General features: G+C 45.1%; 10 protein-coding genes across 10 annotated transcripts; 5 read left to right on the top strand and 5 right to left on the bottom strand.

Moving 5' to 3' along the window:
- Positions 1-244: 244 nt before the first annotated feature.
- On the bottom strand, positions 245-1,365 carry N7495_009297 (aldo/keto reductase; the record flags this gene model as incomplete). The annotated part of the gene is made up of 4 exons (XM_057211948.1): positions 245-447; positions 501-828; positions 891-1,155; positions 1,214-1,365. 4 exons carry the CDS (start codon positions 1,363-1,365, stop codon positions 245-247), a joined length of 948 nt encoding a protein of 315 aa, XP_057058811.1.
- Positions 1,366-3,428: 2,063 nt separating this feature from the next.
- On the top strand, positions 3,429-4,594 carry N7495_009296 (transaldolase; the record flags this gene model as incomplete). Its single annotated transcript, XM_057211947.1, has 4 exons — positions 3,429-3,486; positions 3,552-3,563; positions 3,634-3,917; positions 3,974-4,594. 4 exons carry the CDS (start codon positions 3,429-3,431, stop codon positions 4,592-4,594), a joined length of 975 nt encoding a protein of 324 aa, XP_057058810.1.
- Positions 4,595-5,128: 534 nt separating this feature from the next.
- N7495_009295 (SDR family NAD(P)-dependent oxidoreductase) lies at positions 5,129-6,073 on the top strand (the record flags this gene model as incomplete). The annotated part of the gene is made up of 3 exons (XM_057211946.1): positions 5,129-5,192; positions 5,248-5,840; positions 5,891-6,073. 3 exons carry the CDS (start codon positions 5,129-5,131, stop codon positions 6,071-6,073), a joined length of 840 nt encoding a protein of 279 aa, XP_057058809.1.
- Positions 6,074-6,943: 870 nt separating this feature from the next.
- N7495_009294 (ABC transporter ATP-binding protein) lies at positions 6,944-10,994 on the bottom strand (the record flags this gene model as incomplete). Its single annotated transcript, XM_057211945.1, has 6 exons — positions 6,944-7,187; positions 7,251-7,366; positions 7,444-9,369; positions 9,440-9,994; positions 10,052-10,626; positions 10,667-10,994. The coding sequence occupies 6 exons, from the start codon at positions 10,992-10,994 to the stop codon at positions 6,944-6,946; spliced, it is 3,744 nt and encodes a 1,247-aa protein (XP_057058808.1).
- Positions 10,995-12,832: 1,838 nt separating this feature from the next.
- Positions 12,833-14,833, bottom strand: N7495_009293 (terpene cyclase/mutase family protein; the record flags this gene model as incomplete). Its single annotated transcript, XM_057211944.1, has 1 exon — positions 12,833-14,833. The coding sequence occupies one exon, from the start codon at positions 14,831-14,833 to the stop codon at positions 12,833-12,835; it is 2,001 nt and encodes a 666-aa protein (XP_057058807.1).
- A 423-nt stretch (positions 14,834-15,256) lies between these two features.
- N7495_009292 (cytochrome P450) lies at positions 15,257-16,267 on the top strand (the record flags this gene model as incomplete). Its single annotated transcript, XM_057211943.1, has 1 exon — positions 15,257-16,267. The coding sequence occupies one exon, from the start codon at positions 15,257-15,259 to the stop codon at positions 16,265-16,267; it is 1,011 nt and encodes a 336-aa protein (XP_057058806.1).
- A 5-nt stretch (positions 16,268-16,272) lies between these two features.
- N7495_009291 (Cytochrome P450) lies at positions 16,273-16,599 on the top strand (the record flags this gene model as incomplete). The annotated part of the gene is made up of 1 exon (XM_057211942.1): positions 16,273-16,599. One exon carries the CDS (start codon positions 16,273-16,275, stop codon positions 16,597-16,599), a length of 327 nt encoding a protein of 108 aa, XP_057058805.1.
- Positions 16,600-17,607: 1,008 nt separating this feature from the next.
- Positions 17,608-20,148, bottom strand: N7495_009290 (RNA polymerase II Elongator complex associated protein Kti12; the record flags this gene model as incomplete). Its single annotated transcript, XM_057211941.1, has 6 exons — positions 17,608-18,492; positions 18,548-18,901; positions 18,952-19,025; positions 19,257-19,317; positions 19,368-19,949; positions 20,002-20,148. 6 exons carry the CDS (start codon positions 20,146-20,148, stop codon positions 17,608-17,610), a joined length of 2,103 nt encoding a protein of 700 aa, XP_057058804.1.
- A 1,126-nt stretch (positions 20,149-21,274) lies between these two features.
- Positions 21,275-21,775, top strand: N7495_009289 (uncharacterized protein; the record flags this gene model as incomplete). The annotated part of the gene is made up of 1 exon (XM_057211940.1): positions 21,275-21,775. One exon carries the CDS (start codon positions 21,275-21,277, stop codon positions 21,773-21,775), a length of 501 nt encoding a protein of 166 aa, XP_057058803.1.
- Positions 21,776-22,330: 555 nt separating this feature from the next.
- Positions 22,331-24,060, bottom strand: N7495_009288 (uncharacterized protein; the record flags this gene model as incomplete). The annotated part of the gene is made up of 2 exons (XM_057211939.1): positions 22,331-22,693; positions 22,780-24,060. 2 exons carry the CDS (start codon positions 24,058-24,060, stop codon positions 22,331-22,333), a joined length of 1,644 nt encoding a protein of 547 aa, XP_057058802.1.
- Between the last annotated feature and the right edge of the window lie 586 nt (positions 24,061-24,646).

Genomic DNA, 24,646 nt, shown 5'->3' with positions numbered 1-24,646 from the left:
CCGTTTAATATTGGAACAAAAGTGTGAATAGAATATTGTCCAAGATAACCGCACTGGAGGTAGCTTTGCATTGAATTTACAAGTTTGATCACTCAGTACTAAAGTAGCAATTTTTCCGAATGTTAACTCTGTAGATTCCGATATTGTATGGTAGAACTAATCACCAATAAGGTAGAATCTTATTGGTAATCAATTATCGTATCTTTCTCCTACGAACCGCTTTGAAACGTCTGCTGGTGCACTATTATTTTTTCTTACCCTCAAGGTCTGCGAAGAGCTCATATCCAAAGTCCTTGCTCGAATCGTTGAAACGAAGACTCTTATCAATCTTGTCAATCGCTCTGACATCACTCTCGTCAAGCTCGAATTCAATGTCAAAGTTTTGAGTGATTCTCTGTGGATTCTTCGATTTGGGAATGACTGAGCGTCCATGGTAGATTCCCCAGGCTGAAGTATGTCAGTAATTGCTGTATAGAATCTTTCGAGAAAGGCCACCTTACCCAAAGCGACCTGGTTTGGAGTTTTGCCTTGCTTCTTTCCGATTTCCACCAGGGTTGCATCATCCAATAGCTTTCCATGGCCTTCACTGGAACCATAAATCTCATTTTGGTTACCGAAGGGCGAGTACTGAGTGACGTGAATACCCCTCTCCTTGTGAAACTTCACAAAGTCCCGCTGTTGCAACCAAGGATGTAACTCCATCTGGTGAACGGTTGGAACAACCGAGGATTTCTCGAGAAGACGCTCAACTTCCTTTTGAGAAAAGTTGCATATCCCAATACCCTTGGTTTTTCCGGACTTTTGAAGGGCTTCCATCGCTTTGTAAGTCTATTTCGGTCAGAAAATCATTTTACTCCGTCCAAGATCTCAGAGGGTAAAAGAAAACTCACGTCAACATAATCAATTTCCTCGGTGATCAAGTTACCGTCCTTATCCGAAGGAAATAGATCATCCCCACGTTTAAAGGCGACAGGCCAGTGCATTAGGAAAAGATCAAGATACTCGAGGCCGAGGTTGCTCAATGTTTCCTCCAATGCTAAACGAACATCATCGGGATGGTGCCTGTTGTTCCATAGCTTGCTGGTAACAAAGATTTCGCTCCTCGGCACACCACTCTTCCTAATGGCCTCTCCAACGGCCTCCTCAGTTCCATAGCTATATATTGAGTTAGATCAATGTTTAAAACGATTTCATAGGAGAATCTCAAAGTTACCATCTCGCGGTATCTATGTGGCGATAGCCAGCCTTTAGGGCTGCAAATACAGCAGCCTCTTGTGCTTCTTCATCCTGCCACGTTCCTAGGCCGATAGCAGGAATATGGGCGCCATTATTGAGCTTGAACGTTTTTCGATTCTGAAATGACATTTTGCAAAGCTGGGAGGCTATGCAGCAAATGTAGTCTGTTATTAAAATCGAATGAATTGAAGGCTTGCGATCAGTGACCAGCTACCATCTATCAAGGTGCCTAATGGCTTATATAGCGGATCTCGTTCCAAGCTAGTAGTATAGTACATCCGGTTTTTGAATTTCGCCCCTTATGACTTAATTCTGATATCAAGGCTTCCCAGTTCATCTTACGCCACTCTTTGGACCACATTCCTCTTATCACTGTTCTAGTTCTAAAGTGACTACATATAGTATGACAAGCATTAGCAATTCGATAGATCCATTTTTATGTAGTTAAGAACCAAAATAAATTAAAATTGATAATACAATTAAAGTATGATGTAAGAATATTATTCTAGATGACAGAAGTTGTGGTTTCGTGCACAGATGGAATGGAATGCCTTTCACACCCTTCAAGTAAAATTTGTCGACAGGAAGTTAAACCTCATAGATATATGGCATTTATAAGTCGGATTTGTGGACCATGATACGCGGAATCCATCGAAAAACGAATGTTCGACTTGGGTATTGCTGATTTCATAGACTTTGGCACCTAGTCTGGCTAAATTCACCAGCTCTATAGCCAGAAGCTTATCATCGCGCTGGTATGCTTCACTAGAGCCGCGCTCTTCTTCCATAATCTCTAGGGGTGCTTAGGTCTAATTTGTTACGCTTCCTTATCGAATGAAATGTGCACGAATGTTTGGTACCTGAATCTAGAGATAAGACTGAGTAAGTATCTAGCATGATGAAATGAATCTGTCAAGTCAATTTTCACTCACTTCTCACTCTTTCACTCTTTGCATCATCTATATCCCTTGCGCTTAAAGGGGGGGGGGGATTGTAGAAGTCGTCATACCATAGACAATGAAGGTTCAGTAAGCTCAAACGAAGGATTTCTGGATTCATCCATATCTGTAAGACTTAAATCACAAATAACAAACGCACCCGGTGTGAGTATCATCTGCTGATCTTGTGGTTCTGTAATTGGTATATCATTTATATAAGATACTGCTAATTGAAATTTCCAATCGCAAAGGGTGTGTGCCGTGGGAATGCCAGAGTTCTGGATTTAATAGGGAGTAGCCGTAGGTAGGTATATAGGTCGTCTGTTTGATTGTGCATGATTGCGCTAAACCCACTGGCACGAGGTGTAGAATCTAGCGTTCTGTCCTGTAGATTATGTCGTAGCCATTGATTGAGAGTTCATCCACGAAGGCGAAAAATTGAAGTTTAGTAGGTTCTGTTGAGTGCGCCCGGTCAAGTTATCCGTAGATGGATCTCGTTCAGACTTGTATTTGTCGCGGGAGAGCCGAGGAAAGCCTTGTTGCAAAATAAAGATAAGCTCACCATTGGGCTTTTCAGGGATTTTACCATTTTACTATTAAAAGTCACTCTATTAGCTTTCGATCACTTATCATTCTGAAGCGACAATTTTTTTTTTTTTTCAAGATCCATCGTTTGCTCAACATTGCGATAGTACTTGAGGGGTTTATTAGCTAGCAGAGATTAGGTTGAATTTCTCAAATCTCAGGTGCAATTTTTGAATTGGAGTGCCGCGAAATGCAATCGTGAGCCGACGGAGATATTATGCTTTTTCTCAAGGTCGTAATAGTCAAAAGCTGAAGATTGCAAATGTTTTGACTATTACACTGATTAATTATATGAATACATTTGCGCAATTCAGCGAGAAAGAAAAGAATTACACGGGATCTTTGAACAGACACTACGTGAAAAGACATCCTCAGTTTCACTGGGTAAAATGTCAGTGTGGCAATTTCTTTCAATCTATGACGTAGTCAAGATCATATTGCTATATGGACTGATAAGAGCTACATACTACCGTCAATGGCCATTACGTGAATCTTGACATAATTTAGTACTGAGTGACGAATTGCATATCATCATGTAAAATCTTGATTCTGAAACCTGTTTAAACAGGTGACTTGTTTCCTATTCGGAGACTTCTAGCTTATAAAACCATTGCGATTCTAAATTTCTGCACTATATCCATTTCAAGGTTAACAAATCCCTACTTTATCATGTCATCCTCCCTTGAACAGCTCAAGGCAACTGGCTCCATCGTGGTCTGCGATTCTGGTAAGCTTATGGTTTCGATATCTACAATTTTGGAGATCAGTTCGTTAACTGCTAACCTATATTAGGCGACTTTGCTAGTATGTGCTCATACCAGTTCTTTCTTCACTCATTAAATGCACTTTCTGGTGCTAATATGTGATTCAATAGCTATCGACAGATATAAGCCGCAGGATGCTACAACAAATCCCTCTTTGATCCTTGCTGCTTCTAAGAAAGCCGAATATGCTAAGCTTATTGAGTCTGCCGTTGAATACGGCAAAACCCACGGAAAATCACTCGACGAGCAGGTTGATTCAGCTCTTGATCGCCTTTTAGTTGAGTTTGGTAAAGAAATTTTAAAAATCATACCTGGTAAAGTTTCTACGGAGGTCGATGCGCGCTTTTCATTTGATACGGAAGCCTCAGTCAACAAGGCCCTGCATATTTTGAAGGTTTGTCTCTAGGACCACAGAGTTGTTACTCCGCAGCAGCTTACTCAAAATTACAGCTTTATGAGGATATTGGAATCCACAAAGATCGTATCCTGATCAAGATCGCCTCCACCTGGGAAGGCATACAGGCCGCTCGCATCCTTCAGTCGAAGCATGGGGTCAATTGCAATCTGACCCTCATGTTTTCATTGGTCCAAGCTATTGCTGCCGCTGAAGCTGGTTCTTATTTAGTTTCACCTTTTGTGGGCCGTATCTTGGATTGGTACAAAGCTGCTCATAAGCGAGACTATACTGCCGCAGAAGACCCCGGTGTCAAGTCGGTCCAGGGAATCTTCAATTATTACAAAAAACATAACTACAAGACAATCGTCATGGGCGCTTCCTTCCGCACTACCGGCGAGATTACCGAGCTAGCTGGATGCGACTACCTGACAATCTCGCCCAGTCTACTGGAAGAGTTATACAACTCCACCGATCCGGTACCCAAGAAACTTGACTCTCAGGCCGCAGCTAGTCTTGATATACCTAAGCGGAGCTATCTCAACGACGAATCAAGCTTTCGTTTCGACTTGAATGAGGATGCCATGAGTGTTGAAAAACTGCGTGAAAGTATTTCCAAATTTGCGGCTGATGCCGACTCTCTGAAGGAACTGTTGAAGCAAAAGGTCAAAGCTTAGCTCTATGCTGAACGTCGAGGTTAAACTAAAATGATAGAATTTTGTTATCTTTTTGTCAGCAGCGTAGCTCCTAGACAGTTACTGAACCAGTGACGTATCTCCAGGTTAACATACTGCGCTCTATGTAATGAAATCCAGGCAACAAACCCTTACACTTTACCTGACGTAGATTAGACTAGTTATTACATCTATCATTATGTAATCTGAAATAACAAGTGTACTGCTGTCTCATAGAAATCTGTGATGCAAAGGATCAAAAACTGGATTTCGAAATAAAACCGGTTATCTTTATCAAAATTCCTACAACAATGGCCTTGATTCAAATTCGAGGTTTTACGTCAATTTCTAAGCTTAAGGTTGCACAATACACTGATTTGCCCTTATAAGACTGAATGGCCTTCACTGGCAATCTTGCTATTCTTTATTTTTTAAATCACCTGCCTTTACATTACAGACCTTCAAAACGATCAATACGCGCATACAAACTTTGTACTACTGCCTACTGAAAGAACACTTGCATCCGATAATATCATCATGGATGCAAATGAAAGCAACCAGCACTTCAAGTTGGATTCTCTTTTCAACGTAAAGGGCAAAGGTATTAACGCCTAGATCATCACCCCTCCATGAAACAAAATACTAACAGAACATAGTGGCCCTAGTCACGGGCGGCGGTTCTGGAATTGGCCTAATGGCCGCCCAAGCCCTCGCCGTCAATGGAGCAAAAGTGTATATTACAGGCCGCACCAAGGAAAAGCTCGAGCGAGTCGCTCAGTTATACAGCGCCGACATTCCCGGGGAAATAATCCCCATAACAGGGGATGTCACTTCAAAAGAATCAATCGACAACCTAGTCCAAACAATCTCTGAACGTGAGAAATTTCTCTCAATATTGATCAACAATGCTGGAATCTCTAGTACAGCCCAAAAAACAGAACAATATGACCCCAAGGAGCTCCGCAAATCCCTCTTCGAAGGCGCAGGCGCGGATATGGAAGAATGGGATAACGTGTTCCGAACAAATGCTTCCCAGCTGTTCTTCATGACAACCGCTTTCCTCCCCCTACTCTCGCAGGGCTCAGAGCAGGAACATGGTTGGTCTAGTACCGTTATCAACATCACGTCTATTTCGGGTATCGTCAAGGTCTCACAGCACCATTTTGCGTACAATGCATCCAAGGCAGCGGCAATTCATTTGATGAAGATGTTGGCGCATGAGGTCATGTCATCAAATTTGAAGATTCGGGTCAATAGTATCGCGCCGGGTGTTTTTCCTCTGAAATGACTACTTCTGAGAGCGACGAGAAGCAGAAGAGTGCTATTGCAAAGGAAAAATATGAAGAGAAAATTCCAGCAGCAAGACCGGGCAAGGAGGAGGACATGGCAAGTACTGTACTTTTTGCCGCGGTCAATCAGTATTTGAATGGACAGACTATTGTTGTTGATGGGGGGTATGTGCTAGCCGCTGGAACCGTTTGAATGGATGGGTTTACTCCAGGAATTTAAGCCACTCAAGTGTATGAGATTATTTCATTAAACGTGTACTGCAGTCCAAGTACCTTATCTCTAGCATTGAAGAAAGATATCGCATTGAAAGAGATAGGGGACCAAAAATGGGCGCCTTAAGTCACAACATTTGGAAGGGGAAAATGAGAATTAACTCTCAAACGAATTACACCATATTTTCGCTTCTCTGTATCTTGTCTATTAAACAAGAATCCTTCTTGGACTCATCTTGTGTAGCACGCCATAGATAACCTTGGTGATGCTCAATGGGGGTGAATGTATGTTTACCTGGAATGTGAGTGAGACTTCTATAGATTACGTAGTGTATTGGAGCATTAAACCCCAAAGACAAAACCAACTTTGAAAGGAAACTCATCCATGGTAAAATTTAAAAAAAGAATGGTCTCATTTCATTGAACCTCCTAAGATGTTTTCCCAAGTGCTGTGGCTCATGTATTTTGAATGTTATTCTAAAAAGGATAGGAGTGGAACACTACACACGCGTAGCTTCGCTAATAGAGGTTCACTACTGTTGATACCTTTTACAGTAAGTAGGAATTTATCCTCCTGTCCAACTAGCTTTTGACGGTATTGAGAATTGTTGGTAGTATCTTGGATAAAATCAAAGCGAATCAGGGCGCTCACTGAATAATAACCGAGTTATGAGTGAATTACAATGCTCCCTAACTATCACCTGATACTGAGTTTATATAAAGCTCAGAGGTGTGTTCAGTTCTCAGTGAGTAAAAGCAGCGAGAGGGTGAGCACTAATACGGAAGGGTACATTGGTAGGGCTGCTCATCGACCGTATGTCCACAGAGATGCCTTCTTACGGCTTTATGATTACAAACACGTCTGCAAGCTGGCCATCTGCCAGTACTTTCCTTCCATCCTTATCAGCTCATCATGGGATCCTCTTTCAATGATCCTACCATGGTCAAAGACAAGAATTTCATCAGCGTCCATAATTGTCTTTAACCGATGAGCGATTGAAATTGTGGTGCGGCCCCTCATAATATCTCTCACTGCCTGTTGAACCAGCTGCTCTGTTGAAGTGTCGAGGGCAGATGTCGCCTCATCCATCAGACTAGCAATTATGTGTCAGAAAGTTGCACTCGGAGTATATGGAGATTCAAAGCCAATGACCTACAGGATGTTCGGCCGTAGTAGAAGGGCCTTCGCGATCGCCATGCGCTGGCGCTGCCCACCGGAAAGCGTGGAGCCGTTACCTAAGACGGAGGTGTTTAATCCTTGTGGAAGAGATGACTAGAAGGAAAGAGATTTATGGTGAGATCCTCGAGGCTTAATCAATCTCAATCCACAGCAAGTAGGCAATCACTTACCACAAAGTCTTCTAATCCAACAGACTCCAATATTGCCTGTATCTCTTCATCAGAGAAATCTCGCTCGCCACTTTGCAGACATTCTCGCAAGTCATCTCCAACCAAGCAGGGGTTCTGATCAACAAGTGCGAGATACCCACGATAGCTATCGGGAAAGTATTGCTCAATAGATGTATGGGCAAGTTTTATCGCACCACTGTCGGCAGTATAGAACTGCTCTATCAAGTTTATTACAGAGCTCTTACCACTACCAGTACTTCCCACAAGTGCGACAAAAGACCCAGCAGGGACTTCGAAGCTGACTTCATCCAAGACGAGCTGAGTTGGACGAGTTGGATATTTGAAGCTCACTTGGTTTATGGACAGCTCTTCTTGTGTACTTGGTACAGGTTGAGAACCAAAACTTTGTATAGGTTGAATTTCAATCAGGTCCCTTACTCTCCGAGCAGCAGCGTGAGCACCCGCAATATCTGGAGCGTACGAGAAGAGTGTCGCTGCTGACAGCGTTCCCCATACTGTCGCAGCAAAGCAAATGAAAAACTGCTTAACATTATATTCGCCCGTTGCGATGAGGTGAGTACCTCCGTACCAGAACACAAATGCTATGCCTAAGATGCGCAAAGATGTCGTGCATGCATACATGATGGCCGAGAATACCCAATATTTAGCTCTCCTGTCCCGCTCACCTGCCTCTTGGAATAAATTCATGAACGATTCCTGCAGGCCGAGCACCGTCACAGTTCGAATTGTGGTGAATGCTTCATGTGCAACAGCTACGGCACTGGTATCACGTCTGAGGAATTTCTCAACTTGAGTGACAATGTAGTACTGTAGAAATCCAGAGGCTGCCACAGCAGGAACAGTTGCGCTTGCAGCAAGTCCGATCTTCCAGCCAAAGATGCATCCAATGGCAATTCCAGTTACCATCATCATTGTGCTTTCCGCCACGAGACCGAGAGATGTACCTGATAGACCTACCAATTTGGTAGCATCAGAAGAGAGAATACTAACCAGCGCTCCTGTTGAATGGTCTTTTTCTTCAAAGAATGAAAGAGGTTTTAGCAGGAATGCCTTGAAAAGCTCTGATCGAACTCGAATGTTCAGGCGGGATGCTGACACAGCGAAGAAATATCCTCGGCAACAATATATCAGAAGCACAATGCAAGCGTGAATCAAGTACATCCTTGCCCAGAAATGGGTATGATGCCCGCCTGTACTCAAGGAGGAATCCAAAATCGATATTATTCCATTCCCAAAGAAAATTGCTTGAATGGGATACGTTGCCCCAGCTAGCACGCTGAAGAAGACGCCTGCGGATATGTACAGCGCTTCTGGCCGATTCAAAGCCCAGACTGTCTTTATACTGCTTTTTGGTTGGGCTGTAGATGAAGAGCTGTCTTCAACTAGTACAGCGTCGATACTGATAGATACGCGGCCTTCCTGCTTCTTCGTGCGGACTTCCTGCCTGATAGAATATTCTTCTTGCCAACTGTCCGAGCTGAGCTCTTGTTTACGGACCAGCTCTTCGTACAGTGGGCATTTTTGCATCAATTCAGTATGACTTCCCTCACTCAATATTTTACCATGGTCCATGACAATGATCCTGTCTGCCTTTCGAATTGTGGAAAGACGATGAGCTACTATTATAGTTGTCCTCTTGAAAACAGCTGCATTGAGAGCCTCCTGTACTTCATTCTCGATTTGGCTATCGAGTGCGGCTGTAGCCTCGTCTAGCAATAAAATTGCTGGCTGTGATATAATTGCGCGCGCAATCACGAGTCGCTGTCTTTGACCACCCGATAATTGTAATCCATTTGTCCCAATAACTGTGTTATAGCCGTGAGGGAGGTCAGTGATGAATGAATGGATGCGAGCAGTTTCAGCAGCTTGAACCACTAGTTTTTGGATGCCTATTGCATCCAGATTCTGTGATTGGAGACGAGTGAATATAACTTCCAAAAATTAAGCATGTAATGGTGCGTTTCTCGGAACATACCTCTTGAATATGTCGTGGAAGTCCATGAGCAATATTGCTATGAATCGATGAATTGAATAAGGTCACTTCTTGACTGACGTAACCAATCCGAGATCTGAGCCAATTTATATTCAACTCTGTAATCGGCGTGTCATCAATCGTTATTTGACCACTCATTGGGTGATACATTCGCTCCAATAGAGTGAGAATCGTTGTTTTTCCAGAACCAGAAGGCCCAACTAACGCCACAGTATCTCCTGCGAGTATCTCAAAACTGACATTGTCGAGGACCGTTTGCCCCAAACGTGAGGGATAAGCAAAGCTAATCGCCTCGAAGCGAATGACTCCAGTCATGATATGGGGTTTTGCACCTGTCTCATCCAAGGGATTTATTGCAGAGACTCGGTCAATTACTGAGAAGACCCGAGATGCTGCTTCATTGGCCGCCATGATGTTCACAACAAACGGCAAGGCTTGACAAAGCATACCCCCAGCAACGGCTGTTGCATACAGGATAGTCAACACGTCTGAGATGGTACACTGGCCTAAGCGGATTAACCGCTCCCCTTGCCAAAACTGTGAATTTTATCAGAAGTGATCATTGATTCGCATCCTAGCGTGTAGTGAACATACCCCGAGACCGTTGCCCAGATGCAGAATGGCAAATGAACCTGCAACTATCACACCAAAGATCAAGCGCTCCCGAAATTCCAAGACAGACGGATACTGTAGCGTCTCATGATACTTTTTAGCGTATCTTTCTTGGCAGCGATAGGCTATTACGTTTCTCATAGCACCAAGGACCTCTTGAGCCAGGTTGCTCGCCCTGACACTATGGATCAGCCCCTTTCGCTGCGTTTTGCTTAACCAGAACCCCATTGTTCCTACCAGTAGAATGAGAGATATTGGCTGAATGATCATAATAGATGCAAATTGCCGGTTGCTGATGAAAGCACAGATTAAGGCGACCACGAATCCAGATATCCCGGAGATAATTTCGCCTACTTTCTGAGAAATACCGTCTTGTATCAAGTTAATGTCTTGATTAAGGTTCATTATCAATTCGCCTGCTCCAATGATGTCAAAATATGCTATGTTCTGCTGCAGAACGGAAGACATCAGTTTTTGTTGGAATTGACGAGCGAGTTGCTCTCCAGTCGCATTGAAGCCCCATGTGCTGATCAAAGTAGTCGCAAAGGACCCAATAGCTGGCTCATTGTTAGCTTGACTCTTATTAGAGGGAGATACCTTTACCGATAGCCACTAGCATGACAGTAAAATGCTGAGTCCTGTCAATGATATACTGCGAAGATTTCCCTTCTCCGTTGATGAATTCATCTGCCAGTGCTCCAAACACTACAGTAACCAAAGGCATTGCTGCACCGGCTATCATTGAGCATAGTGTTGATACAATAAGTATGAATAACTGTGATACCGTTGCATATTGGTATAGAGACAAGAAATTGGCCTCGCTAGGCTCGATATGAACCTGGGATCTTATAGCCTCCACGTTGACGTGGGATCTAGATCTCGGCTCGATATCCTGGAGCAGAATATTCTCAACAGATACAGACATGCTTTAGTTTGTCACTTCGAAGATACTGCTCCAGCCCGTTGAATCTGCTTTGATCGATCTGGTGTGGACAATGGGCGCATACCAGTGGCGTAGTCGATCAAGTATGTGACATACGTACCACGCAATGACTGTAGAATCAGGAAAAGAATATGCCTGATCAATAAGATTGGATTTAAATCACAATGTGGGCTTTCAATTGTTGATTGTTGATGTGATGGAAGCCTAGTTGAGAGTAGAATACAACAACTAATTGACACTCCTGCCAATGGCGTTGTTTACTGATTCTTGAGTCGAGTTGAGATATCTCCTGCCTTTTACACTTGACTTCTATAGAGAAGTTTCAGTATTTTGCTAATCTTTACGCTGCATATTCAATTCTAAAGCAAGATCTATGGATGGAGAGTCGCAGGTTTCTTATTGCTTTTCCTGCGATGTTACTTCCATCGCATCCTTTGTAATTTTAGTATGCTCCAGCTTGATTTAATAAACTATTTGTTCCTTTGACCCCCATACTACCTGAGAATCCAACTACCATTTTTCCTTGGCTAGAATCGATATCAGGGTATCAAATGTTTGATCTGTTCGCATTGATTCCAGTCTATAGTATCGTCATGATTGGCCAGCTCCATTTAAGTGGATCAACACATAAACTCTAGTCCCCACTTTTGACTATGAGGGGACAAGCCCATTTTGATTTCTCGCACTTCTTACCGTTCTATGGAAGAGCAGTCCTATGCATAATTTCTCTGATTGATTCTGAAAATATAGGATTGGACCCTATAAAATAGAACCATGCTCTTTTCTATCCTTGCTTTTGACTTTCCTTTTGTTTTTGTCCTGCAGGAACGAATCAGTGCTGTTCCTACTACACCGACTTCCGGAGTAGTTCTCACATCACACCCTCTTCGCGCATGAATAGGTCCACCTCGCTCTCAATTATTTCTGGTCAAACTCAGACTATTGATATTTGATTGCTAGTTCGAACAAATTCAAAACAAAAGAGATATCAAGGTGGTTTGTGTTGCGACAGCTGAGAAACAAGGCCATCAACAGACGGAAAGTATTTCGGCCGAAAAAGCTTCTGCCGAGACAGCGACTCCGGAACTGGATTAGTATATCACGGCATCCTTGAACGATATGCATTCATCGCAAACGACACCCTTGAGCGATGCGCATTCGCGACAGTAATGTCCCGTCTTCACCGTCTCTTCTGTCTCGGACGAATGTTGACATTCGTCCAGAGCAGAGGGGCGCCCATATACTATAAGTAGCTAGTTCTTTCATCAATGAAAAAGCAGACTTCACAACAACCACAATATTCAGTACTGTAGAGACCACTACACTTGGTGGTTTGTCTACGGTGTTGAGTAGTGGTTTGTTGAAGCTCACCAACTCCTTTCTACTACAGTAAACTCCAATTCCCTTTTACTGTAGTAAGAACTCGAGCACCGTTCTCAGTAATAAGCGACTAGCTAGCTACTCTCGCTAAGCGAGCGACAGTTTGAGTGAAATTGAAACCTAATCCTGCAGCTAAAGTAAATCCTATATGAGTGGCGCACCCAGAACACCATAGTAAAATAAAAAAATTTAATGTCATATTTCAGCAAAAATGACACTGATAAGATTTAAATATAAATTCAGATATAACGATAAGGCTCCTCATAAAGAATCAACTAGAAATAATCCAAATTCAGGATTTGAAATTAATTTAACTGGTGGTTGTTGAGATATGACATTAAAATTTTTCGATTTTAATATGGTGTTCTGCGTGCGCCACGCCACTCATATGTGTGAACCACTCATATAGGATTTACTTTATCACTATCACATCTAACTACCTAGGTACGTACCGCTTGTAAATAGCGCCCAAGAGCCATCATAGGAAAATAGTGACGATAGTAGTCATACCCAAGAAAAAAATGATTGGGGAATCCAGTGCCAGTAAACACAGTCTCAGGCCAAGAAGATCCGATACCCTTTTCTGGTTGAAGAGTTCTTACAAGGCATTGAATTCCACGCTCAATAGCAGGATCAGTTGGAGGGAGATGTGCCAGTAATCCCATCAAAGCCCATGCTGTTTGAGACGGGGTTGAGCGCTGCTGAGCTTGGCTTGGCGACCTGTATGAAAGTAGTGATTCGCCCCAACCCCCATCAGCCTGCTGTGCAGATCTCAGCCACTGTAAACCCTGCTCAACCATCTGGGAAACTCGCATATCATCAGAAAAGTATGCAAGACCGCACAGTGCATGACTTGTGCCATAGACATAATTACAACCCCATCGTCCGAACCAGGCCCCACTAGACTCCTGTGTGGACGCCAAGTATTGGATACCACTAGTGCAGGCCGTGCGCAGTGCAGGAAAATAGTGGCTTGCGTGGGTCTTCTCCGGTGCAGCCTTCATCATCAACCCGAAAGCTTCCAATATGCGTCCGGTGATGTCCGCACACGATGTATCGCATAGACTATCCATGTCACTGAAGGGAATCTTATTGAGAAACAGCTTGTTGTTCTCCACGTCAAAGGCAGCCCAGCCTCCATCGGAATTCTGCATCCCTCGAATCCAAGTTGCTGCTGATATCACGGAGTTGGATCCAATGGATCCTACATCATGTTTGATTTGCGCCAGGATTATTGCAGCCGTGTCGTCAACATCGGGATACCAAGTATTCTGATATTCGAAGCTGAAGCCACCGGGTGGAAGTGTAGGTCGGTAAACACACCAATCCCCGTGAGGCACAATCAATTGTCGATTTCTGATCCATGTAATGGCTTTGTCAAGAACGTGTCGATCGGGCGTCATGGCATCCGCAAGCCCTATCGACATGAGGGCGGTATCCCACACGGGCGAAACACAGGCTTGAATTCTTTTTCCTCGCTCATCTTCCCAGGCAAAGTCTTCTATGGCTTTGATGCCCAACCGGATAGGGTCATCGTCGATTTTGTAGCCTTCGAGGAAGAAGGCAAAAACACTGCCATGCATGGGTGGGAAGATGCCTGCCCAGTCCCCGGTTGCTTCTTGTCGATCAAGGATCCACTCAAGACATTTGCGTCTAGCATAGGACCGGATGAACGGAATGGAACGCAGTCCATTTAGTTGATAGAGCAGTTTGTCCACACATGTGAATGCAACACCGGGAAGATCGCCTTGAAACAGCAAATCTAAAAGGGGCAGACCGTACGAAACATTCTTGTTTGCCGCATCCTGCCATAATTCATCTAGGTAGTCATTTGTTGATGACTTGCCATTCGGCAATGCGAAGACAGGTCGGTGGTGGCAAATGAGCAATAGAGGAGCGATGGTTCCGCGAGCCCAAGAAGCAAACGTGTAGATATTGATCGGACAACTTGATGGAAGTAGAATAAGCTCCACAGGTAGCTGGGGCACTGCTTCCCACGGGAACAAGCCAAAAGTTGCTAGAAAGATACGTGTGAAAACACGGACTTTCGCAATACCTCCATATTTGAGAACAAATTGCCGAGCACGTTGCATCACTCCATCGCTGGAATTGAGGCCAAGGATCTTGAGAGTTAAGTATGCCTCTGTAGTTGTGGAAACGTCACCGGGGTACTCAGGAGCCAGTCCCCATGAACCATCTTCATTTTGCTCAGATAAAATGTGTCGACGGTATGCTGCATTGTCCGTTTGTATCTCGAGCCCCAAAACCTGTCGAAGAAAGATGTATTCCGCAGTTATTGTAACATTAGATCTAAGTTCGCCGCACCAGTGCCCGTCTGAGCGAATTGAGCCATTGGCATAATCTGTGGAAAGCTTCAAAGCATGTTCAACCTGAGAAGCCAAATGGTTTGTATCTCTCACAACTTCATTTTCAAGGTTCATCTTGGACATTTGAAGATAATACTGATTAGATAACTCTGATACACTTTTCATAATTTGCGTAGGACGACATTCTTATACAAGTCGGTGTGATAGATCGATGCAATGTTGTCGTATTTGGCTGTACCTTGCCGAATATTGGAGGCCCGCGTCATCTCATAGCTTCAGCCGCGAATATTACTTTAATGAAGAAGAAATTATTTATCAGTCCGGAACTGATGTGATTGATCGGGCGAGTCATTTACAGGAGCCGGTTGAAACCTCAATTTATTTATGTTGACTCTGTATTTGTATTAATTGGCGACTTTCCTTGATGAATATGGATATCAGCCAGCTGAAACTCTCACAATGACGCTTCTCTCGGTCTTACAAATTGCTATATCCTTGGGGGTTGTGATAGTTATCGTTGTTCATCAGTTCACTCACATGCGAAAGGTGAGAAGATTGGAACAATCTCTTGGTTGCGAGAAGCCGCGAGACGAAAGTGACAGATTTCGATACGATATCTTTGGTATTGTCAAAGCCCTAGAGTTGGCTTACCACTTTCATCGCAAAAGTTCACTTTCTTACACCAATAACTTGTTCCGCCGATATGGAGAAACTTACACTTCGCATGTAATAGGGCAACAGATGGTGTTTACCTGTAATACTGAGAATACAAAGCATTTGCTATCTACCGCATTTGCCGACTTCGATAGCTCGCCTTTGAGGAAACCGTTGTTCGAGCCGATCACCCCACATGGAATTTTTACCCTCGATGGCGCAGGTTGGAAAAAAAGTCGAGACAAAATACGCGAGCAATTGGCAAACCTCCGAAAAGCTATCAACCTGGACCAGTGTGAAGAACATTTCCAAGCATTCCGTAAGCATGTGCCAACATATGGAGCCGCTTTTGACATTCAAGCCGCTGGATTTGCTTTGACTTTGGATATCCAAACTCTCTTCTCGCTGGGTGAGTCTGTCAATGCTCTTAGCTTCACACAGTCTCCAGAGAAGAAGCAATTTGTTGATGACTTGCTCCTCGTGAAGAGTCGTATTGTAGACGACGGTTTTAGAGGACCACTGCGCCATTTATTTCTCAAGGGCCAATTCCTTCGCGCGTGCACGAGAGTTCGATCGTTTGTATCGGCACACGCAACTCGCGAGGTTCGAAAGAGAAGAGGGCTAGACGAGAAGGAAGACACAAACATGGAACGTGAAGAGATCTCAAAGCTCTCAGATCAGGCTTTAAGTTTCTTACTTGCAAATGACAGTATGAGTACTGCATTATCAGGCATATTCTACTGTCTCTCCAAGAACCCACGCGTCGTGCGCAAGCTTCGTGAAAGTGTTGTTGATACTGTTGGCCTTGATCCTCCAACATGGAATCAGCTAGGATCTCTCTATTACGTTCGTTGGGTCATATTTGAAGGTGAGACCCCTTTTCACAAGATATAGAACACATGGGCATGTATTTGACTAATATTGTGGAAGCCCTGAGACTTTACCCAGCTGTTGTACTCAATGCAAGAGTCGCGAACAAAAATTCTACCCTCCCTAGTGGTGGTGGGATCCATGGAACGTCGCCTATTCTCATCCAAGCGGGTGAGATAGTGGTGTTTTCCACCTGGGCTAGACATCGCCTGGGAGAGGAATTTGGAGCTGCGCCAGAGGATTTTCACCCAGAGCGATGGGAACACCTGTCAGTAGATATGCCCGGCTTCGTTCCGTTCAACAAAGGTCCTCGAATATGTCCTGGCCGTAGGTGCTCATCTTTCTATGTCCAATAGATATTCTTCATTTAGCTAATCGTTTGCAGAGCACTACGCCATGATCGTTCTGACTTACATCGTTGCCCGAGTATTTCAAACTTTCTCAACAGTGTCAGATCATAATGTGAAGCCATGGACCGAAAGAATCGCAATGACTTTTGAAAACGAGAATGGGGTTATGATCGGATTAGCATAAGAGGTTGACATCCATTGGATTTTGACTAATCATAGACGCGATCTGCAGACCGGATTACTTGAAACCATGTTCAATAGATTGGCATGAGATTGAACAATGGACTGTAAAGACGTTCATCTGTATCAATAATTTGAATGTCGAAGAGGAATTGAGAACATAGACTGCTTGCCAGTGAGCAATACTAAAGAGGTTCTCATTCCAAGTCAGCAAATACCTGTAGATACCTATGGACAATCGAAGCAAGAAAAATTCCAATAGAAAATGCGTCCGAATAGGCCTCGGGAGACAAGGCTTCTATCATAATGTCCTAATTTCCCACATGAATCCCTAGCCTTGGGAATTGAGAACAGTAAGTCCCTTCCTTAATTTTTATGAAGGGACATCGGCATAGACTGATATTTGAACGACGGTACAGAGTCCAGCCATACGTCCTTCCTATTTGATCATATTGGGAATCTCTTTCCTAGGCTTTGCACTTGTCTAAGATGAAAATCCTTGTAAATATGGCAACGACATTGGATACTTCTGTTCCTATAGATCTACCGATGGAACTGAGCGGCTGTCCGGTAACGGCGTTGAAAATGCCGTCTATTATTGCACGGATCTAGAAGCTACACCTTCGATTACAGGGCAATGTTCCCAGTGTCTCGCGGGTCAGGGCTTTGGCCAGGATTTTTGCTCCACCTCCCGATATCTTTCTTAGAAAACTGTATAGTACGTCTGTTATGTATCAGTATGGTGCAACTCAATATGAAAAACTATTAGCGTTAGGGAGAGGATGAGAGTTTGTTGCTTCTTGTGAATATGTTTTTTTCCCCATATTGTAACAACTAAACATTCTCTTTATCATCCAATGCAGAATTCAGAAATCGCACAAACGCATCTCCAATCTGGTCTGCTGCTAATCCACCGTTCCCAGCACCATGGCCATGTCCAATATAAGTCCGATTCAAACTAATCCACTGTCGCCGTAATCGCTGTAACTTTGGAAGTGCCAAAACACCACCCGCACCAGCCAGCTCATCCGTAGTTCCGGCCATAGCAACATGTACTGGGACAAAGATCGGAATTGATGCATCAGGGACGGCGATGACTATGCCATTGAGATCAGAGCTCTGGGCTAAGGCAACTTCCGCTGATGGGTTCGCTTGTGTGAAGGCCCGAATCGCAGAGACAATGGCTGATGTCCGCTTTTCCATGCCGTACAGCGCACTCGGGTCTGTAGGTGCAGATTGTACAGTGGCTTGGTGCGGGACGATTCTTGGGCGGATTGAGCCGCCACTGGCACCACCGCGAGTGAATGTTCTTGCTGATGTTGCTACGCTTGCTGCTGAGGAGATAGTTGATGAGGCTAGGGTGGAGGTGAGCATGGAGATGGGTGTTTCGGTTTCTGTTTCTTCGGGGCGCAGATCGACGCCTGTTAGTGCGTGGAAAATGTCTGCTACTGGCGGCTCAGTATCGGACCAGGGTACTGTGAATAGAGGCTTATCCCAGCGACTATGGGTGCTTGGTTCTTCGTAACGAAAGATGAGATTGTTTAGAAGGTCAGATGGGTAGGGCTCTTCTGTGTCGGTAGATATAGTTGAATCAGGGGTCTTGTCTGCTGAAATATCTTGTGTTTCGGGGGATTCAGATGTTCCTTGAAGCGCAGCTTGTCGCTTTAGTCGGGCATCGTTGTTAGCTACACACTGATCAACGGGTGTGCCGACATGCACCTGAAGAGTTGTGAGCCATTGCGCCTTACGCTTTATATTGCAGTTGAAATCATACCACACAGCACGTTGTACCTGCAGCTTTTGCTTCGCACCAAAGCTGGTACCTCCAGCCTTTAATATAGTTCATTCCATCGAGAATAACAATGCTATCCCGGGTCAACACGCGCTTGGCACGGGCATACGCCACACCTCGCGCCTCCTTCTCTGTGCGCGCATGATCATATACTATGCGCGGGTGGGAGCTATCATGTGAGGTGACAACATGGACTTTGAATCGGGATTTGAGAGGTATTGTGCTGCCAGTTTCGGCGGTTGCGAAGAGCCCGTCCTGCGACTTCTCAATGAGGGAGGCTAATTGGTTTGCGCGGTACGTAAGACCCGAGCAAGGGTACCCTGTGAGAATGACGAGCTGATTGTAACTCAGTAAAGGTCTTAAATGGCATTTGTAGCTTGACTTACTGGCATCGTGTGGTTTGGGAATTTGTTCGGTGCGGCGAACTTTTTTTTCTCCCGCGGGGTTCGGGCATGTGACTCTGAGCGGGGAGTAAACACATTATTATCTACGTACGTCGTACAATTGCCTTGGTATTCATACATTTGAGCTTAAATTACTTTAAATTTATGCAAAGCGTATTCTATTGATTCTTTAGTTTGCAATTTCAATTCGTCATTCCAAGTTGCAGTTGACATTGAATTCTATATACTTTTATAAAAAAATGCCAGGGTATCAAGTCTAATTTAAGTCGATTTGGAAGCATTCTCACCCAATTGTTCCGGGGCCCATCGAAGCTCATATCCAAACACTGTCCTCCGGAGTCTCTCATCCTGCATTCGAGTCAGCAAGTACCAAGTAAAAACTTTATGAAGTGACTTACACCTGGGTCATTCTCGAAGAGAACCTCGCCCATCAGCTTTTCAAAGATCTTGGTCACGGTAAACCCACCCGCCTCAGCCAGTGGGAAGAATCGTTCAGTCTGCGGCAGCAACCACGGCTGATATGGCGTGAAGATGACTAGCGCAACAGAAGCCGGGTCTTTCTTAAGTGTCTCCTGCATTGTCTTGACCAGATTGCCATGCTCACGCCAGCTATATACCACATCCGCCATGATGAGTAGGTCAAACCCGGACGGCTTGCCCTCCTCAGCTGGGGGAATATGCGCCAACAATGGTTCCACCGGGTTTCCCCATTTATAACCCTCGACAGAAAGCCGCTGGTGTGCGGGACTGGCAGGGATCATATCAGCCGCCAGATCGGCATTATATTGCATGTTCGACACGAGATCAGGATCATGGTAATCGGTCATCACAACGGTACGAGCACCTAAGATTGCGCTCACAATACTGGGGACGCCGGCTGCGGCACCGATTTCGAGGACATCCCTGTCGCGAAGGAGAGAGTCGCTGTGCTCTTCAATATAGTGTGAGCTGGTTCGACCGGCGTTCCAAAGAAGATTTCCCTATCCAAGAGTAAGTCCTGATTTATTCTCAGCTTATGCGATTAGGGCGTACATAGAGAGGGTGGCTGCCCACCAGACGCACGCGCACTGTTTTGCCTGAGAGCATTTGGTGTTCGGCGAAAGTGGGCTTTTCTTCCTCTGGGTAGAAACCCTCGGGATCTTGGAAGAGATCACCCGTCTCGAAATCGTCGTCAGCCATGGTGGTGAATGGATAAGCGTAATTGTCAATTGCCCTCACTGTATGGAGAAAAAAAAGATCGTTTATCGTCTTATCGCTGTGGGGTAGTGAGGCCTGAGGCGGAAATTTGAGCCACGGCTTGAACTGGCAAGTTACCTGACAGAACACTCATTTCTATTTGCAAGTTTCAAATACTGTGACACCTAAGACTGATGTTTTATTGGTCTGATTTTAAGTAAGAAAGGACATCATGAGCATTGGGTAGTAGCTCATAATCGATACTAGATCCAGAGATACATAGGTAATACCTACCTAGGTAGATATTTACTGCTCGCATAAATGAGCGACTTCAAATCCTACGGACTCTACGGAGTACTTCGAGCCATCCTATGTCGATGCTTGACACGTGGTATCTTCGTTGCACATACCTATGCCGAGGTTCTGCCTAACAATGCACTCATCTGCATCCGGTAATAAGCCTATCGACCTGAAGGCAATCTACACATATAGTGATAATTCAACGATTCAAAAGTCTAGACCTTGGTCCTTAGTCCTTTTGATGGAGTATATTGCCATACCTATACTCAATATCTTCAATGATTCTTTCCAATGGGTTTACGATCAATTTCTCCGGGATTTCTTCGGGTTTTCATACGTCTATCTTGCATCACTGTGATGCACACATAGCGCATCCTTCGACAATCTATATCGCTAGTGGCACCACTTAAACATTTCTGTTACTCTACGCCCCGCTGAACAGGCCGAGGACATGTATCGTGTAATCCTGTACCGTAATTATCGAGTTCAGTGTGTGGAGATTGGTGGGCGAATAGTACGGGTAATCATCGGAACCAGACGAACTGGTCTCCGACGGTCACGCCAGTTACTTTTTGATCTTCTCGTCTCTTTCGTCCCTTCATTCTTGACTTTCTCCACATCCAGCCTTCACCTCAACTCCAGGGAATTCCTCCTTCCGCACTTTTCCGGAACATTGGACGTGCCTTCGAATTACCTCACTTTCTCCACTTCCCCGGACCGTCATTCATAGATCAGTGACGCCGTCTTATACCCTCTTTCAAGGGGTCATCACTTGCACCATCTCGAAAGCACTAGCCTTTCCGTCCAAGTAGCTCCTCTATCTACCGCAATGGATCCCACCAAATCAGTTCATCCTCCTCACTCGACTCAACCGCACTCCTTCGCCCCCGTAACAAGTCCCCTCAACTCCAACAATTTCACGAGTACCGTAGCCCAAGCTTCAAACCAATTTGGTATACAGACCAACCCAGCAGTACCAACAACTCAGGCAATTTCGGCGCCCTCGCAACCTAATCCTACTTTTCCCTCGCAACACACCATGGCCCCAAGTCAGTCCTTTACCCAGGTGCTGAATGGATCTTCTCATACTGCGGGGATTCAAACTACCGGAATACAAGCCGCCCAGGGAATTATTTCCGACGTTTTCCCTCGCTCCGAACCGGCACCCGCCCAACAAGCGGGAACAAATAATTATCCCCACCAGGTCAGTGGCCTTGGGGGTCCTGCAGCTACCACGCCCTTTCTGCAGGACTTCAGTCTCGTAGCCGAGGCAGCTAAGCGCGCTCAGTTGTCAATTGTCATACGTGACCTAGAAAGCGTGACCCTTTAAATGAGACATCAGTAGCGGCGACTGAGTCTGGGCAGGTCCCTATAAAAGACTGACGAGTTAATATTTTCGCGTCTACCCGAATTAACATGGCTGGGTCCGTGTTCAATGGATTTTCTTTTGATTTTTCGGGTAGCTTACGGAACTCTCCAATTGGGATTACACTACGCCGGGATGAGAGCAATTTCTCATCCGTTCGTCTGATTATCCTCTGCTTGGCGTTTTGTCTGGAGTTTGGTTTGTGATTTACTTTTTTTCCGTGGATCTTATACCAATATACAGTTAGCCTTAACAATCCATAACCTTTAGTTCTTATATCTATCCCGATTACAACTTCTTACCTACTGACAAGCCGTTCATATTCCTAGGTGTCTTTCTAATGAGCGACAGGGTACCTTTCTACACTGCCAGGTGCACAACACCGAGGAGAATGGAAGCTCTCTAAAAGGAGACATGTTTTAACCTTATCGCCATCAAAGCACTTGCTTCAATCTTCATTATCAAACATTCTGCTATCTAAATTATAGCATCGACGATGGAATCCTCAGCTCGTTGCATCTAAGAGCTGATCGAAACACCAGCAGCCTCAATCAAGAATTGAGCCGCCTCCTTCGCATCACTACCATAAGTGATATGCGCAAGGACATTGTCTCCATTCTCACAGACAGGGTCACCACTAGCGCAGAACTCCTTCACCTTGGCACTAGCCAGCTTGCCAACAGATTCAGCCTTTAAAGGGTCGCCGAAGAGGACGGCAGCTGCTACCTCGCCGGAAGAGAGGCTGTTCGCCGCGTTGTGCACGACCATTGCACCTTGTGAGTATCCGCCCAAGACGACCTTGGTGCTGGGGCATTGAGCTAAGGCGTCTTTGACTAGCTTGGCCATGATCGGGCCGCCGTTTGCGCCGGCTTGGGCGTTGCCCTGTTCGCATTAAATTAGTCACAAGCAGCGGGACAACCTTAAATTGAATCAAATTGGCTGGGGACGGTTGGGAGGTGATTTCTTACGCTGATAGAAGCGTCATAAGTGACCCCCTGGACAACAACCCTGTTATTCGTCAACGAGGCCAGCTGCGTTGCAACAGGTGGTCCAACAACTGTGCCCATATTACCTGTCTCCGTACTTCCACGGGCAAAGATAAAGGTAAGAGGCTGACAGGCCGACTTATCAGTCACGCCGTTCTCCGTGCTAGAGCCCACACCTGTTTCTCGTTTAGCGAGACCACTAGTGACGCCAAGGGGCAAGGTCGTACCACTTTTACTGTCACTGCTGCCAGTCAGGCTAGTCAGGCTAGGAATTCCGCTAAAGCTGGGAATGCCGAAGTTTGAGCCTGTCGAAGAGCCGCTGGTACCGGAGCCGCTGATACCGGAGCCGAAAGTTGGAATTCCAGATGATAGAGCTGTCTCTGTGGCAGTTTCTGAGCTTGAAGTACTGGCTGAGACGCTTGCTCCCGATGTCAGGCTTGGGATCAGGGAGCCAAGCTCTGGTTTTGCTTTCTTGAGAAACCCGCTATCCTTGTTTTTGCTCTCGCCGTCGGTTTTACTGCCGCCACCGATCAAGCTGCCGAGGCTGGGGATGTTGCTGAAGCTGGGTAGATGGAATCCTGAACCGATGGAAGAGCCTGAGCCTGAGCCTGAACCCAGACTGGGGGTTCCAGAACTTAGATTAGGAATCTCAGATTCCAAACTAGAGTTCGAACCCTTAGACCCTGCTAGACTGGGAATCCCAGAGCTTAGACTAGAAATCTCAGATTCTGAACTAGAGTTCGAACCCTTAGAGCCTGTTAGACTGGGGATCAAAGAGCTTAGACTAGAAATCTCAGATTCTGAACTAGAGTTCGAGCCCTTGGACCCTGTCAGACTGGGAATCCCAGAGCCTAGACTAGGAATCTCAGATTCTGAACTAGAGTTCGAACCCTTAGAGCCTGTTAGACTGGGGATCAAAGAGCTTAGACTAGAAATCTCAGATTCTGAACTAGAGTTCGAGCCCTTGGACCCTGTCAGACTGGGAATCCCAGAGCTTAGACTAGGAATCTCAGATTCTGAACTAGAGTTCGAGCCCTTGGACCCTGTCAGACTGGGAATCCCAGAGCCTAGACTAGGAATCTCAGATTCTGAACTAGAGTTCGAACCCTTAGACCCTGCTAGACTGGGGATCAGAGAGGCAAGGGCACCGAGACCAATGCCGCCGCCAGAGCCGCCCAAAGAGCGGAGTTGAAGATTCTCAATTGTTTTGGTGGGTGCCGCCAGGGCAGTTCCGAGGAGAAAAAAAGTGAAAGAATACTTCATGATAGAAAGCACAGTGTATAAAGATATCAAATCTTTTATGCAAATGACGGGACAAGAGACCAGCTCTGTAGTTTTAAATAAACGAGTGAATTGATGGTCAGAGATGAAGAGGTCTTCAGAAACTGTCTACCCGTGGACCTTTATACTTATCTATGTAGGGTACTTGTCCAAGTTGTTAGTTACAGACGTCGGAACTTAGTACCTACCTAGGTAGGTAGTACTGCACATCATGCAAGAACTAAGGGGGCTGTGACGCTTCATGATCTACTCCATACATACACATGTGCTGCCTATACCTGCCTGGGCATGATAGCCGTTGACCCGTGCTTGTAGAGCCGTTGAAACGGAGGACCCTGTTTCATGGCACGTCCCTGTTTCACGGGCACGTGTCGCTGAAGGGTCTGCACCATTTAACTGGCCAATAAATTCATCGATATCTACAAAACTACAAAACTGAATATCACCCAAGAAAAGGAAGTCTCATGATTTCTGAAATTATCTTTGAGTTAGATTATGCCAAGTGCCGGAACCATAGAATGCATCAATCTTGAAGGGGAATTTTGTCTTGAATACACATTACGATCAT

This window comes from Penicillium taxi (genome assembly GCF_028828555.1).
Source record: "Penicillium taxi strain IBT 34144 chromosome Unknown utg000006l_segment0_segment0, whole genome shotgun sequence".
NCBI classification, from domain to species: Eukaryota; Fungi; Ascomycota; class Eurotiomycetes; order Eurotiales; family Aspergillaceae; genus Penicillium; species Penicillium taxi.
Note: the sequence above shows the minus strand (reverse complement) of the source record. Positions and strands in the feature narration are given on the sequence as shown.